The following is a 12,380-nucleotide window of genomic DNA, read 5'->3' as shown; positions in this document are numbered from 1 at the left end:
TGAGATGGGCCGACACAGTGACTGCAAGAATGGGCTCAAGCATAACAACTATTGTGAGGATGGCACAGCACTGGGTAGTGTTTTGTTCTATTGTATATAGGGTTGCTGACTCAAGGGCACCTAACAACAAGAATAAAGCCATTGTACAGGCCTGAAGGGCTGCCCTTTACCAGCTCCCTACCCATCCAGGGCACCAGGGCTTCCCCTGCACTGGAACCCTCTTACCCCATTGCTCCTGGGCCTCAGGGGAAGATCCACAGTGGACCTCGTCCAGAGCTGACCCTGAAGGGCCTGCCTCATATAAATGATTGTCCATCTCCCCCACCCTGAGGGTGTGTTACACACTAGGGAGGGTGACTGTGACTGAAAGAAGAACATGCCTGCCTCTAACAAGTGAGTCATCCCCAGACCTGTTTTGTTGTTGCTGGCTTGTGGGCAGGATAGCTTTTACCAACTTTTCCTAGTAGACAGCTAGGGTCACTCAGCTATGGTGATGCAAGGCAGGTCCAGCAAGGAGGGGGGGAGGGTTGAAATGGCCCCTTTGTCTGTGGCTTGAACTAGCATCATTGGGGAGGGACTGGGGGCGGTGCGGGGACGCAGGGTCCACACCAGTCTCACTCAGTGCCTTTGTGCATGGTGCGGTGGGGCCAGGGGGTGGCACAGACTGAGGTTGGGGTCCACACCGGTCCTGCACGAGGGCACAGTGCTTGGCAGGCGGCTGCCAAGGGGCGGTTTGGGGCAGGATCCTGTGGTTCGGAGGTCTCTGACAATTCCGCTAGGGTGCATAGTGCTTGGCGCAAGGGGGCCTGGAGCGTCCTTGGGCGGGGACCCTGGGCCTGGGGCTCTGTGCCAGTGCTTTTCAAGGGTGTAGCGCTCGATGGGGCGGGGCCGGGAAGTGGCACGGGGTAGGGTCCGGAGGTCCGGAGGTTCGCCCGGATTCTGCTGGGGGTGGGTGGTGCTTGGTGCAGAGGGGCCGAGGGACGGTGTAGGGCGGGGTCCGGGGATCCAGAGGTTGGCTCCAGTGCTGCTTGGGGGTTTGGCAAACAGTGTGGCTACGCTGGGGCTGGTGCAGGGCAGGGTCCAAGCATCCAGGCAGGTGTCACTCAGCAGCGAGGCCGGCAGTAGGCAAGCAGTGCAGAGAAGCAGGAGAGAAGGAAGAGGATATGATGTTCGGAGCTAGTTGGGAGAAAGAAAAGAAAGGAGAGAGAGAAACGAAAGCAAGTGAAATAAAAGAAAAAAATGGTGATACTGCAGGAGCCTAAGGGTAACAGCCGGGCAGAGCCCAGGAGGCTGTGTGCCAGCAGCTCTCCAGCTCAGGCGAGCCACAAGGCCCATCAAGAAGGGGCTGAGGTGGTGCACAGGGCTAGGTGGCCAGGAGAAAAGAAAGGAAGGAAGGGAAAGAGAGTGAAGAAGTAAATAAATAAAACAAACAAAGAATATGGTCCTGAGGGAAGCTGCCAGTGGTGGCGGGTTGGAACCAGGTTAGCAGGGACCTGGTGTCTCTCTCACTGTGTGGTGAGGGGCAAGGCCCACCAGGAAGGGGGCAGAGGCAGTGTAGGTGGCTAGGTGGGAGGGAGAAAGACAAAGAGAAAGAAAAATAAAATTATGGCCTGAGGGCGCTGGTCATTGGGGGCGGGGTGGACCTGGGGTGGCAGCGAGCTGGTGTGAGTGACCTTTTGGAAAGCAGCATACAGGGCAGTAGGGTGAGGGGTGGGAAAGCCAAGTGCTCTGTCTCCCTTTGGGAGCTTCTGAAATTGCCTTCCCATACTCTCTGTCCAGGTTGGGTGCTGGCTGTGCTCCAAGATGGCAAAGCCATGCAGTGTTAACTGTCAGGGCAACTCCACTCCATAGCTGTCCTCGTTATCTGTTCTCTGTAGGTTCTCCTTCCATTCAGTGCTTGATCTACCTCTTTATCCCTTCATTTGATGCTCAGTGTTCCAGGACTGACCTTTGTATCTGTTTTAGTTGTTTGGATCTTTGCTGCAGGGGGATAGCATGGTGCTTCTGTCTATACTGTCTTGTTGGCCACACCTCACATATTTTTTATAGATCAGTAAAAACTATCCCCTGAAGTCTTCTTTGAACCAATCCATACTTTAACTCAATTAGTAAAGTCTGTCTGCCTTGAGCATTGTGCTCTTTTAAAGAGTTACCTATGTGGTATCATATTGACAACAGCAACTGGAACGGTTAGATGACAAGCTTAGGGGCCTGTGAATTTATATTAATGGTGGTGGAATAATATGGAAAAGGACAGTGATAATGGTTACACAGCGTGAAGAATGTTATCGATGTCACTGAACTGTACGTGTAGAAATAGTTGAAATGCTGTATCTCTTTATAAAGTTATTAGCTGAGTGTTAGCCTAGGCAGAGCTTTAATATATTTTTTTCCATCTCATGCACATGCGTAGCTTTTCTTGTCCCACTCAGGTGTTCACTGTCACTTGAGGATACAGGTCAGCTTTACCCAAGGGGACACCCCAAAGTTGACCTAGGATGGCAGCTGGTGTCTCTTAAAGCAAGATCCTCTTGCTGGAATTAAGGGACTGGACGACATAAAAGGTAAAAACCAGGGTCACAAACGTGCGTGAAACAAAAAGAAATGGGGCTGTGATTTTGGTCCTGACCTCATGCTCCTTTGGGTATAAAAGATAAACAAAAGCCTGGTTGTGTCCTTCCCTGCTGTGGATTGAACTGTGTCCTCCCAAAACATGAGTTGCAAATCCGAACCCCTATACCTGTGGCTATAATCCCATTTGGGAATGGGTTTTTTTTTTTGTTGTTGTTATAAGTAGACAGTATTAGTGTAGGTCATGACTTAAATCAGTCTCTTTTGAGATATAAAAGATCAGATTAGACACAGAGAAACCAGCACAACTGGGGGAAGATACATGCCATGTGACATGAATACAAGTTGAGAAGAGACAAGGACCTTACCTTAGAGCAGATGGAGAGATACTGTTTATCTGTCTCCCTACTAATTTCCTTATGTATCAAGGACATTAATGCCATGTCAGTCATATGTCTGAAAACATTTTACTTCCCAGCTTTTCATAGACTCTTCAATGCTGTTTTTCCCAAACAGTTGTTTTTAAATTTGAATAGCTTTGTATGGCTACGAAAGTACTACTTTTCTCTTATAAAAATAACTGATTAGTACATTAGGCACATAGAAGCCCTGCCCCCAGCTGTGTCAGGGTTACAGTGTGCCCCACCCCTGAAGCCACGGAGTGGGCTTTAGTGTGGGTCCATGATTTGAGCCTCTGCAGTTTCCCAGAAAGTCCCTTACCCTCTGGGACCTTCCCTTTCCCCTCTGCAGGACAGTGATGATAATGCGTGCCTCGAATGGATACCGCAGGGATTTGACGTAACATGCAACCTCACTCTTTATTTCTAAAAGAAACAGAGAAACTGGGTGGGACAATTACACAGAACGATGGCCCTTTGGGTGAAAGAGTGTCAGCCCCAAGAGGTCAGCCTTGGCATCCTGGGCCACGTTGGGCCTCTCACCTCAGTCACAGGCCAGAGAAAAGAGGGAGAACAACAAGGATGACGAAGACGATCAGAACCTTGGCTACTCTGGAGTTTTCGTCATCAGAACCACGGAACACTTCATGAAGATGTCTTCTGGGATCTTGAGCACAGGCTGGAGGGAGGGAAGGGAGGAGGTGGGGCATCATCAGAGCCAGGAGCCCTGAGTGTCATCCCCAGGCCACCTGGCCTCTGTTCACTGGCCTGAGTTCCCAGACCTCACAGTGGACAGAGTGAAAATTTGTGAGGCTCTGGTGTAGTCCCAGTTGTTGCTATGAAGGCACATGGAGTGAAGGAGGGCCGAGTGACACCCATCAGGGGCAGAGTAGAGACACTGACCACACAAACCCTAGTCCTATTCTATGCATCAGAAACATGGTTTCTGTAACATAAGCAGTAGAATGAGCGCTGTGGTGTGGGGTGAAAGGGGGAGAACTCTTGGAAACCCCAGTGCCTGTCAGTAAAGGAACAGGGTCCATGGAATTCAGAAAGTGTTGTGCACCTGATCAAACAACTAGATGGTGTAGTATGTACTGAGAAGATAAGATGTTCTCTGTGACAATGAGTGAAGTAAAGAAGCAAAAAGCATTACCTGTGCTTTCCCATCATTCACGCCCCAGCTCCTCCCAGCTCACCCCATCCCCACCCACTCCCAGCACTCACTTCTGAGGCCACTCAAGGTTCATCCCAGACTGGGCAGTGAACGCTGGCACCATTTCCTTCTGCTTCTGGGAGAGCGTGGGTAGGGAGCTGGAGGAGGTGTGGGCACTGGGGTGAAGAAGGCACCCTGGGTCTCTATGGGGCTGCTATCCCTCACACACAGTTGGTCATTCACGATGCACAGGCTGAGGGAAAAAGGGCCCTCAGACAGCTGGACAGACAATCCCATATCCCCAACAAGGATCGTGCTCCCACTCAGCAACTACTTTCCTTCCATCCCCTGCTCCGCCTGCCTCCTACATTCCTTGGCCTGTACCCTTTCCCCTCCCACAGAACCTGCCTTTAGAGAAGTACCTCCCAGCTGCACTAGATGCATAGGTTACTCCCAACCCAGGGAGTGTTTCACAGAGGCCTTTACCCTTTACAATAGCCTGAGGAAGTAGATACTCTAATTTCCATATTCAGAGGAGGACACTGAGTCACAGTGACATTGTGTAACTTGACCAAGGTCACATAGCTGGTGAATGCTGGGGTCAGGGTGAGAGCCCTCTATTCCAGCGTCAGAGCCTACGCTCTTAACCACTGGGCTCGACTGCTCCTGGGATCTACCTTTTGGAATTCTGCCATGTTGGAGAAACCCAGAGGGATGTACCATCACCTTCTGACACCACGGGTCCCAGGCTTGGATGGGTGTTCCCACATGGCACCCACAAGAGGCAGTTACCTAAAGTTGCTGGAAGGAGCAGCAATGAAGGTCCGGGTGAAGGCACGGACATGAGCTGGAGACATTCCTTCCACTTCAAGGACAACAAAAAATTCCCTTCAGAGTTGCCCATGTTTTACACGCTCACCAGCAGCTTTCCCCAGTCATGGTCTTACCTGATACTCCTGTGGCACCCTGAAGGGGGCCAGACAGGGACAAGTGTTTACTGGGAGTCAGGATGGGGTGTCAGCAATGGGGAAGGCAACCACAGGACCAACCACAACCACAACCCAGTGATAGGGCCCTACTCTGTGTCAGGCCCTGTGACACACTCTTCACAGGTTCATTTGACTTGTTTTTCATAGCAGCCCAAGAGATGGGTATTACTAGCCCAATTTTAAAATGAGGATGCTGAGAAGGAAGCAAGCGTCCCAAGGTGTCAGAGTGAGGGACTGAGACGAGAGCCATCAAACTCCACAGGCCGGGTCCCTAAGCCCTGGGCTGTGCTGGGGCAGAAAGTTGTGGGCTTAGGTGAGACCAGGGTGGGTCGGGGGCAGGGTGGGATCTGGGGATCCCAGAGGGAATAGGAAGGGAAGGGATCAGGGAAGCCTGGAGAGTTCTGAGAGGGAGTCAGTCAGGCGGAAGGAGCAGTAAGCGACATGAGGAAGGGTCTCTACAAACACTCACCCTCCTTGAAGGCCCCACTGACAGAAAAGCAGAGCATCTTTTCCTGAAAGAGTAAAACAGCTCAGGCTCCAGGATCCTCTTAACCCCCCTAAACAGCTCCACCCTGTGGGCCAGCCTCAGGGTGGAAGCAGGTGCTCACCGTCTGGACACACGTGTCCACCACCAAGGAGCTGATGTCATGGTGGGTTCTGGGCAACACACTGAGGAAGTCAACAATGTCATGTTTTCTGTGTTTCAGCAACTGAACCCGCAGGACTGTGAGGGGAGGAGAAGAGAACATCAGGGGCTGCCTCACTCACCTGGCCCTAGGACTGACCACTTCACACCTCCTCTCCCACCCATGTTTCCCCTCACACACTCACTGGGGTCCTTGAGCTTCCTCATATTCCTGTTCCCCTTGGAGTATTTGTCTAAGCTGTTTCTAGGAGAACAAGAGGAACACGAGATAGCTGACTGACCAGTGTCTGCTGGGGAGTCACATGGTCCAGGGCTGTCACTGGGTCTGTGATACTCACGGAACTAGGTCATCAGGGTTGCAGGGAATGGCCAGCGAGAAGCAGGCCTCATTGTGGTAAGCATCCAGGAGGCCATGCCTGTCCCCGTAGTCATAGACGCAGTAATACCTGTGGGGAAGTAAAGGGGACAGGCTCTCTGTGGTCTGGGACCCTGAGTGGACTTGAAAGCCCCCATGAGCAGGCCTGAGCCTTGGTGACCTGGCCCATCACAGGTCTCCCTGCCTTGGTGTCCCAGGGATACTTACTGGTGCAGGAATAGTAAGATTAGATTCCCCAGGGTCTCAGATCCGAAGATGCTCCCCTGGAATCAAAAGGGTTCTCAGGACCATGGCTGTTATCCTCTCCTCACCCACCCACCCCCAGCCCAGCTTGATCCCACCTACTCACCTTGCAGACTGGTAACTTCTTGGAGGCTTCAGTGCCAAAGACAATGGGTGGGGGTCCCTCTTGGTTATCCTGGGGGAGGGAAGAGGAAGTCAGCAGTGCAGACCAGGGAGGTGGCACTGAATGGTCAGGGAAAAGGATGGGCCCAGGAGAGGGTGAGGGTCAGAGGTCAGGGTGAAAGGGCCTTGGAAATTCCATGGGCAAGACTACTGTGATGTCTTCACCAGGGGCTCCCAGGAGCCTGTAAAGAACTGCAGAGAAGGTCCATAGACTTTATCAGGTTCCCTTATCGGTCTGTCCCCCATGAGGATTAGGGGTCAGATACAAAAATCTAACCAGGTCAAGAGCTAAGGAACTCATGACAGGTTGCCAGTGTTGTCTGTACCAGCTAGAGGAGTCAAGGATAAAGGAAGACACTTACCAGGCATAATAACTTGGGGAACAATTCCAGGATGGAGCTGTCAAATATAAGACAACACAGAAAAGCAAGTAATGACACAGCTGGCCTGCTTCAGGGAAGCAAGCAAGCCTGCCAAGGAACACATCCAGGTGACCTGTCCCACCTATACTCCAGTCCTACCACCCATCCTAGACCCTGGGCACCTCCCCCATGGACTCACCCAGGGAGAGCTAGTGGGCGCTCTCCCCATACCTGTCTCCCCGCTCCCTCCTCCTGGGAAGCTCCCACAGGAGAACCCTGACCCCCTTCTCCAGTGACGCAGAAGTAGCATGTGGAGCCCAGGCTCCAGGAAATCCTTTCCCTCCCTGCCTCACTTACCTCCCTCCAAGTCCCCAGGGAAGGCTTTGAGGGAGGAGGGAAAGGGGATGGGCCCAGGGCTCTGCTCCCTCACCAGGTGTCCAGTGCTCTGCTAGGCCTGGCTCTGGACAACACCAGGACATCCCCAAGGATGGCCCCAGATGCCAGGGAGGGAGATCGGTGAGGCAGGCTAGGACGCAGGGAGAGGGTGAGGACAGAAAGCGAGTGCAGGTAGGAAGGGAAGACATTCGCCATTGGAGACAAAAGAGAAAGAGAAAGCCAAAGAAAGGCAAGAGGGAGAAGCTTACTGTGGAAGGTGGGGATTAGTGAGAAAGGGGGGAAGAAAGGGGAAATGGTACCCCTGCTGCCGCCCTGTCCTTCATCTGCTACTGCACTTGGTGTCCAGTGCTTTGTCTATCTTAATTCGTCCCTTGTCTGAGGAATCAGGCCATCTTGGTCCATCCTGTGTTGCCCTGAAGGGCCAGGCAGTATGCCATTACGTGGTGGAGGAGGGGTCAGTGCCCCTGAAAGAACAGTCCCCCTGTCTCCTCATCCACTATTGTCCCCTGTCTTTTACACTGAGGACCTGCCTCACGATGCCCTCTGCTCACTGGAGATAAGCTGTTTCTGACCCTTGAATCAGGAAACTCAGATTTCTCTCCTAGGAGGGCCCAGTTCCTTCACTGGGCCATAGGAACAGATATCATGATAAGATATCCAACTGCGGCAAGTTGGGGGACCCTTCTGGAGCCAGGGAGAGACAGCTCATCATACGACAGGGAGGTAAGCCCCATCTCAGCTCAGAGGCAGATGGGCACTCTCAGGGGCAGCTCAGGCTGCCAGTGGGCAACAGAGGGCACAACTGACCTTATGTTGGTGGACTTATCTGGGAAGGTGGTGCACAGAGGGTTTTTGTCTGCAAACATCTCTTCTGGCTCCAGCCCTTTGACCTTGTCCAACTCCCCTTCGGACTTCACCTGTAATTATGATGAGAAAACATGAATCAGGGAGAGAGCCATGAGGACCCTGCAGCCCAGATCCACACTCTACCACAAATCGCCTTGCCTAAATCTTGTCATCACCCTAATGAGCCCTAACACCTTCCCTTCAAACAGTGCTCTGGCTATTGCCTCTCACATCATTTTTAGAGAGGTTCATGCTCTTGAGGTTGGGGCCCTTCTGCATGGTGTTGGGCAGGGCAACCAGCTGGTAGGATGTATAGCTGCTCGAGTTGAAGGACAAAAGCTGTAATGAGGGAAGAGCTAAACTGAAGGTCCAAGAGCTGATATCTGGGACAAATGTGCCCTCCACCCCATCGGTCCCATCCTCCCCCTCAGCACTGGGTCTAAGACCTCACCTTGGTCCTGCTCTCTTCATGGATCCACAGGGAGGTAGCCATGCAGTTTCTAAGATTTGGCCTCATTTCAATATTATGGGTCATCACGTCTTCAGGAAGAAAAGAGGAGGGAATCAGAAGGATGAGAGGAGCCCGGCTGGACCAGGCCCAGCAGCAACACCTCCCTAAGTTGCCCTCTAACCCTCCCTCTGCCCGTACCTGACCTAAAATTACCGTTGTCAGTCATACTTGGGTCGGAGTGGACTTTCCGGAGATCAAGAGCTTGCTGGGGGACTTCATATCCTTTGTTATTGGTCACCTGCACAGACAGAATCAGGGGTCAGTGACTCTGAGGCTGAGGTGGAACCCAGGTAATCAGTGAGGGAGCACGCAGTGGATCTGGGTGTGGGTGCACGTCATGTCTTGAGTCTGCATTACCTTCAGCAGTTTCACCGTTTCTAACTTCAGATCCTTCTGCACAGAGTGGGGTACGGCACAGGGGCTGACAAAGATGGATATCTGCAGAGAAGACAAGAGAGGTTGAGTAACTACCAGGAACACTGAAACCCAAGATCAAGAAAGACCCACCACCCAGCCTGCCCTCTTGCTCCTAGCTAGCCCTGGCCATGTTCTGACACGCACACTTTCATTTTCTTCATCCCAAATCTTGCCACTGACTTTCTTCAACTCGAAGGCAATGCTGGCATTCTCCACAAAGAACTGGGCCTGCATGTTCTCATAGTGAAACTTCAAGGAGAGAGAGGGGCAAGAGAAATACAGTATGAGGCCAGACTCGTGCTCAGCCTGGCCCCTCCACCTGCCCTGTGCCCACCCAGCCGCCTCCTTGTCCTCTCTTACCTCGATTGGATTGAAGGGGACACTGCATTGGCTCTGGATCAAATCCAGCAGCCACTTCTCATCATATTTTATGCCAAATGGAATCTAGAATCAAAAGAAAGGATGGGAGCAGAGACTGAAATGATGGAAATAAAGCTTAAATAGAGACTCAAGCATGCGCTCCTTTCTGATCTTTTACCAAGCTTTAAAATAATTTCTAAACATAGGCCAATGTCCATTATGGCTAACTTTTGTTCCAGTTACAGGTTTGCTAAATGCTTTTTTTTACATTCAAATATTTTCCTCCAAATATTCAACTTAGGATCCTTAGCATGATCTTCCTTTTGTAAGGTTCCAGGAGATTCTACCTAATGCAGATCCTGCCTGCCCCTCCAACAAGGACTCCAGAGACTTGACCCCATCCCTGTCCCCTACTGCAACCCCTATGTTTGAGTCAAACTGAGCCATGTGGTGGGAGTTTCTCCATCTCTTTGTGAGCAGTTTCCACCTTTGCCTTTAGACAAACTTCCCATTCTCCCTGCCTTCAGCCTCTTTCCTTTTTATTACTTCTCCCAATCTACCTTTGGACAAATCGAGGATGTTAACACCTGGTAAGAAAAAGGAAAATTTACCAACTCCCTGTGCCGCAGCAAAGTACCTAGTGTCTCCAGGACGAGCTCCTCACCACAGCTCCACCCAACCTGTGTCTCCTGCACATTATGTGCATTTTGCCAGGACACTCACTGTGACCTTGAACCAGCTTCTGGAGCTTCCATCCTGCCTGTTCCCCTCCATTGCTTCCTGTGGAGGTTTCCTGTCTCTCTCCATATTCCCATGGGTTGGGTCTCCTCTGTGACAACTGCCTCCGCGATAGTAGGTTGGGATGGCATAGGGTGTGCTGTGGGGATGTGGAGAGAAAGAAGGCGTCCATGAATGCCAGGAAAGTCTTCTAACACCTCCCCCTACTGATGTCAAGGCTGTAATAATGTTTGCCCAATCATTAATCTGGTCCTAGCATTGCCCACTCTACCAGGTTGGAGAAGAGGAATGACAGAGTTACATACACAGTTACGTATTCCACTAGCTGCTACATGCCACTATGCAGAGTGGTCACTTACTATCTTACTCTAGGGCCCACGTGGGCATCACTCATTGCCATGTCTCTATCTTGGTCCTGGCGTGATGACAGATGAATGCTGGGCCTGACTTGTTGAGGCCAACTATCATATCGCCTTTGTGAAATACCCCAGGGTCTTGCTCTTCTTTGGAAGTAATCAACTTGATGACTATCCCCTGAAAATAAGAACAACATATCAACGGTCCGAATGCCAGAAAAACTTTTGTGAAAAAATTTTTGCTAGTGAAGTAATTTCACTAACTTTTATAATGTGGAAAGGCTTATAGCACAGTGCTACAAAGGTTGAAAGACTTCTCTGCGGCTCTTCTTCCTGGGATATAAGAGGTAGTTGGCATTCACACCCCAGGAGAGAGCCAGCACAGCGGAAGGCCTCCGGGAAAGGGTCCATTCTGTGATGGTAGTCCCGGCCCTGCTCTTTTCAGTCTGAGTGACTCAGGAAAAGTTGCTTAACATCTCTAACCCTTATCTCCCTCTTCTGCTCTAGGGGAATAATAAAATCCACCATGAATGTTTGGTGTTATGGTTCAAGGGTTAAAGGCAAATTCCCCACTCTGATTTAGAGAAATGAAAGCTAGGTCTAAAGAAAATACCCAAAATGAAGCCTGGAGAGATAAAATGATGGAGAATACCAAAGGAGGGGGCGGGGAGTTAAAGGGGATATAGTGATTAAATCTAACGCGAGTTTAATTGGAGCCTTGGAAAGAAAGAACAGGCATAGTGAAGAAGTAGCATTTGGAGAGATCATCACTGAGAAATTTCCAAGAGTAACAAAACATATCATGTTGGTAAAACCAGATTAATAAGACAAAAAGTATCCTTTAAGAGAAAAACTTTTCTAAAAAAAAAAGGACCTTTCATACTGATAAAAGGTTCAGTTCCAGAAGAAAATCATAATAAAACAACTCTTAATCTGTGTGCACCTCTTAACACAGAAGCCAAAATGTACACAGCAAAAACTGACAGAAGTAAGTGAAGAAACAGGCATGTCCACAGTGAGAGCGGGACACTTTAATTAAGTGACAGACGAAACAGGTAAACCCAGAATCGGTTAGATATAGAAGATTTAAGCCATGTGTATAAAAACATTTACTTATTGGGATAGAACGATGCATATAACAACTATACACGGAACATTCCAGGGTAGATCATATTCTGGGCCATAAAACAAGCCTCTAGAAACTTCTATGGAGGTGATGCAATCTACCCTGTACGGTTGGTGTGAGGATTCAAGGCTAAGAGCGGGTTTCCAGCCCCTCCCCCACCTCCACTTTGAATCACAAGAATGTTAATTTTCAACACCCCCAGCCCGGGTGAGCTTCTCCACTCCCCAAACTCTAAACCACTTGAGTTAGGACTTTCCTTTCAACCAGAGGAAGATTTTAACTCAGCTATTATGACCAAACGACAGGAAGAGAGGTTTTCCATGCAGAAACATGACAGGGGTCTCAGGGCCCACCCAACCCCCATCCCCAGGAGAGTGGAAAAGTCACCTGCGTCCTTACAACCTCCCATCTAAAGAGGTCTCCTGGTATTTGGGGGTTGGGGGAGGGGCCCAGAATCCCTCCAGCCTCCTGCCTTGACTAACTCACCCATGGTGTGGCCCGCAGCCAGTGTCCTGTCACCACTGTCCTCACAGGAATTTCCTGAGGAGAATCTGTCGAGTCTGGAGCTTGGGGTGTGGGGCGGATCCAGGATGGCTGTTGAGGAATGTGAGAGCACTCCCTAAACCACCTTGTCAGGGCCACAACAGAAAGATGGAGTCCTCACAGGAAGTCTCTTCCCCAAGGACGTAGAGAGGAGAGCCCTGTGCGCCAAAGAAGACTTAACTTC

At 50.7% G+C, this 12,380-nt stretch overlaps 1 protein-coding gene across 1 annotated transcript; it reads right to left on the bottom strand.

Moving 5' to 3' along the window:
* Nucleotides 1–618: 618 nt before the first annotated feature.
* On the bottom strand, nucleotides 619–12,143 carry LOC100676100 (nuclear RNA export factor 3-like). The gene is given in 22 exon segments (XM_064278457.1): nucleotides 619–1,176; nucleotides 3,757–3,817; nucleotides 4,197–4,290; nucleotides 4,293–4,378; nucleotides 4,918–4,990; nucleotides 5,584–5,626; nucleotides 5,723–5,838; nucleotides 5,946–6,004; nucleotides 6,099–6,206; nucleotides 6,344–6,399; nucleotides 6,486–6,554; nucleotides 6,904–6,940; nucleotides 8,107–8,216; nucleotides 8,377–8,484; nucleotides 8,597–8,685; nucleotides 8,825–8,894; nucleotides 9,014–9,094; nucleotides 9,218–9,322; nucleotides 9,434–9,517; nucleotides 10,157–10,310; nucleotides 10,531–10,705; nucleotides 12,140–12,143. Coding segments are annotated over 22 exon segments (2,340 nt in total).
* Nucleotides 12,144–12,380: the final 237 nt, after the last annotated feature.

The sequence above is a fragment of the Loxodonta africana genome, chromosome X, assembly GCF_030014295.1.
Source record: "Loxodonta africana isolate mLoxAfr1 chromosome X, mLoxAfr1.hap2, whole genome shotgun sequence".
NCBI classification, from domain to species: Eukaryota; Metazoa; Chordata; class Mammalia; order Proboscidea; family Elephantidae; genus Loxodonta; species Loxodonta africana.
Note: the sequence above shows the minus strand (reverse complement) of the source record. Positions and strands in the feature narration are given on the sequence as shown.